At 36.7% G+C, this 2500-nt stretch overlaps 1 protein-coding gene across 1 annotated transcript in view; it reads left to right on the top strand.

Moving 5' to 3' along the window:
* The first annotated feature begins 1912 nt into the window (after positions 1 to 1912).
* Positions 1913 to 2500, top strand: part of LOC136828877 (peroxidase-like) — a 152579-nt gene continuing 151991 nt past the window's right edge. Inside the window, exon 1 of the mRNA XM_067087169.1 lies at positions 1913 to 2073. Coding sequence (XP_066943270.1) covers positions 2060 to 2073 — 14 coding nt within the window. The 5' untranslated portion in view covers positions 1913 to 2059. The remainder of the gene's footprint in view (positions 2074 to 2500) is intronic.

The following is a 2500-nucleotide window of genomic DNA, read 5'->3' as shown; positions in this document are numbered from 1 at the left end:
TCATGATCAGATATAAAATTGTTAAGGTTAAAGAAATGATAACCATTGGGCGTACTCCCTCACACACACACAAACATATCTATACATTATGTGTGTGTGTGTATATACGAGTATATACATATATTTATATATGAGTGCGTGTGTGTGAGGGAGTTCGCCCAGTGATTATCATTTCTTTTACCTTAACAATTATATCTTATTATAAGGAAAATTATAAACTTTTATACATACATACATATATATATATATATATATATATATATATATATATATATATATTTATACGTATATCTATATATATATATATATATATATATATATATATATATATATATATATATATATATATATATATATGTGTGTGTGTGTGTGTGTGTTTTAATCACAGGTAGTTCATCTTCAGTTTAGCAGTTGAAGAATGAATGTGACAATGGCCATTGTCTTGTCTTGTCTCTAAAGCCAGCCGTTGTTAAGGAAAATTATATGGTGTCATATACAGTGTATATATAATATAATATAATATAGATATACGTATACTTGTTCGCAGTTGCAATTGTGTCTTTCTCTGTCTGCCAAAGATCTCAGTTATAGAGAAGTACCATGCAACTTGTAGTACTGTGCTTAATTAACTTTAACCATTACACGCTTTTATGATGTGATCAGACACAAAGTACTGTTCCTTCATGACGTAATGGATGACCGCTCATCTAATGACTGTGAATGTCTCTACGACGTCACAAATTGAAATTTATGTCCTTCGCTTGACTTCAGTTTATCCTAAGTGTGCGTTTATCTTAAGTATGTCACGTCCGCTGGCACCCGTGACACACCTTAGCAAAGCCTGAAATCCAAATCTGGTTGTTGTGCCTTGAACATCGTCCGGTAGGTGGAAGACGTGGTGTTAATTGAGTAATATTATCCAGGAAGAGGGGAACATAGTGCAGTCACGCGTGACGGAATGATCTGGATGAGCAGCAGCATCCCGGTGATAATAAAGAGGCCTAAAGATAAAAGCAAATCGTATGCGGCGTCGCACAGATTCCTTCGCCAAGGTAACTGCTTCCAGCCCGTCCCGTTTTCTATGCAGGAATACGTTCCCGGTTGGTCCATCCGCCAAGAAGGTTTATAACTTGTTGATTAAAACGCCGCGAGGAGTTGTGTTGGGCTTTATTTCGTGTGGGAGGAAAGGTGATAATCCCGTGGATGAGACGGTGCTGCGTGTTGCTCGGCGATCACACACTCATATACACACACATGCGAACACACACACACACACACACACGCCAAAACCACATCGGACTGAGAGTGAAAGTTGACTCACAGCAGCTCGAGGTCGCCTGACGAATTTCGTTTCATTGGTTTAGAAAAAAAAATCTCAAAACTGAAACGATAACTAATTTTGAATGGTATTTTTTTTTAGGGTGATTTTAACGCAGAGATCCATGCTTCTGAAACCTCAATAACTGAGTGGAACGCTTTTCATCCCTGTTTATATTCTGCCTGCCACCCTTAACCCCACCCCCTCCCCTTAGAATGAAAGAACTTTGTGCAAGGTGGGTGTAAATTTCATAGCGTCCTGTAGTTTTATTTTTTCATATATTTCCATCATGATCTGATAATACGATTGAAATCTTTGTACTGAAATAATTCAAAACCGATTATGCATTGATCGCCAAATTCATTATTTATTTCAAAGAAACTAGAACTGTTTCAATTCTGGTCTTGTTTCGTTGTCTTTTGGTCTGAGGAGAATAATTTTTGAACACCAGTAAGTTGGTTTACGACTCGGATGGGTGCGAAAGTAGGCGTACCGGGGAATGGCTTTAGCCCCGCCCTGGCACTGTGACGTTACGGCGCATGCGCGATTGTCCACGTGCGAGGGAAACTACTAAAAGGGCACATGTTTCAGTCCAGTCGTGTGTGAGTCGCTTTACTGGCAGTGTGGGCCCAGTGCCTGCTTGTGTGACAGACTGAGAAAAGATAAAAAAAAGTCAGTGCCATATCTCGAGAGAGATCCAGCCTCTCTCCACGATTGATTTACTATTACAAATTTAGCAACATGATGATACTAAGGTAATGTACTTCATTCGATTGCTGGTCATACCCATATATATATATATATATGTATTATGTATATATATATATGTATATATATACATATATATATATTACATATTGTATATATATTATGTGACTGCGTTTGTGGAGGTGTACAGGAATTTTATGGTATTACATTTTATTTCAGAACTGACACGCTGGATTTTATTTATTAGTGCATGCATCATAGTGAAATATTGTGTTTGCTTAATCGGGATGGATGTGAATCGGAAATGTTGGTTTAATGGAAGAGAATCCCCCCCATCCGTGGTCAAAGACGTCTCTTGCTGGAATTTGGAAGATAACATATCTCATCTTCTCTCTTCCATATATATATATATATATATATATATATATATATATATATATATAAATATATATATATAAATATATACGTATTATA

Source organism: Macrobrachium rosenbergii, chromosome 43 (assembly GCF_040412425.1).
Source record: "Macrobrachium rosenbergii isolate ZJJX-2024 chromosome 43, ASM4041242v1, whole genome shotgun sequence".
NCBI classification, from domain to species: Eukaryota; Metazoa; Arthropoda; class Malacostraca; order Decapoda; family Palaemonidae; genus Macrobrachium; species Macrobrachium rosenbergii.
Note: the sequence above shows the minus strand (reverse complement) of the source record. Positions and strands in the feature narration are given on the sequence as shown.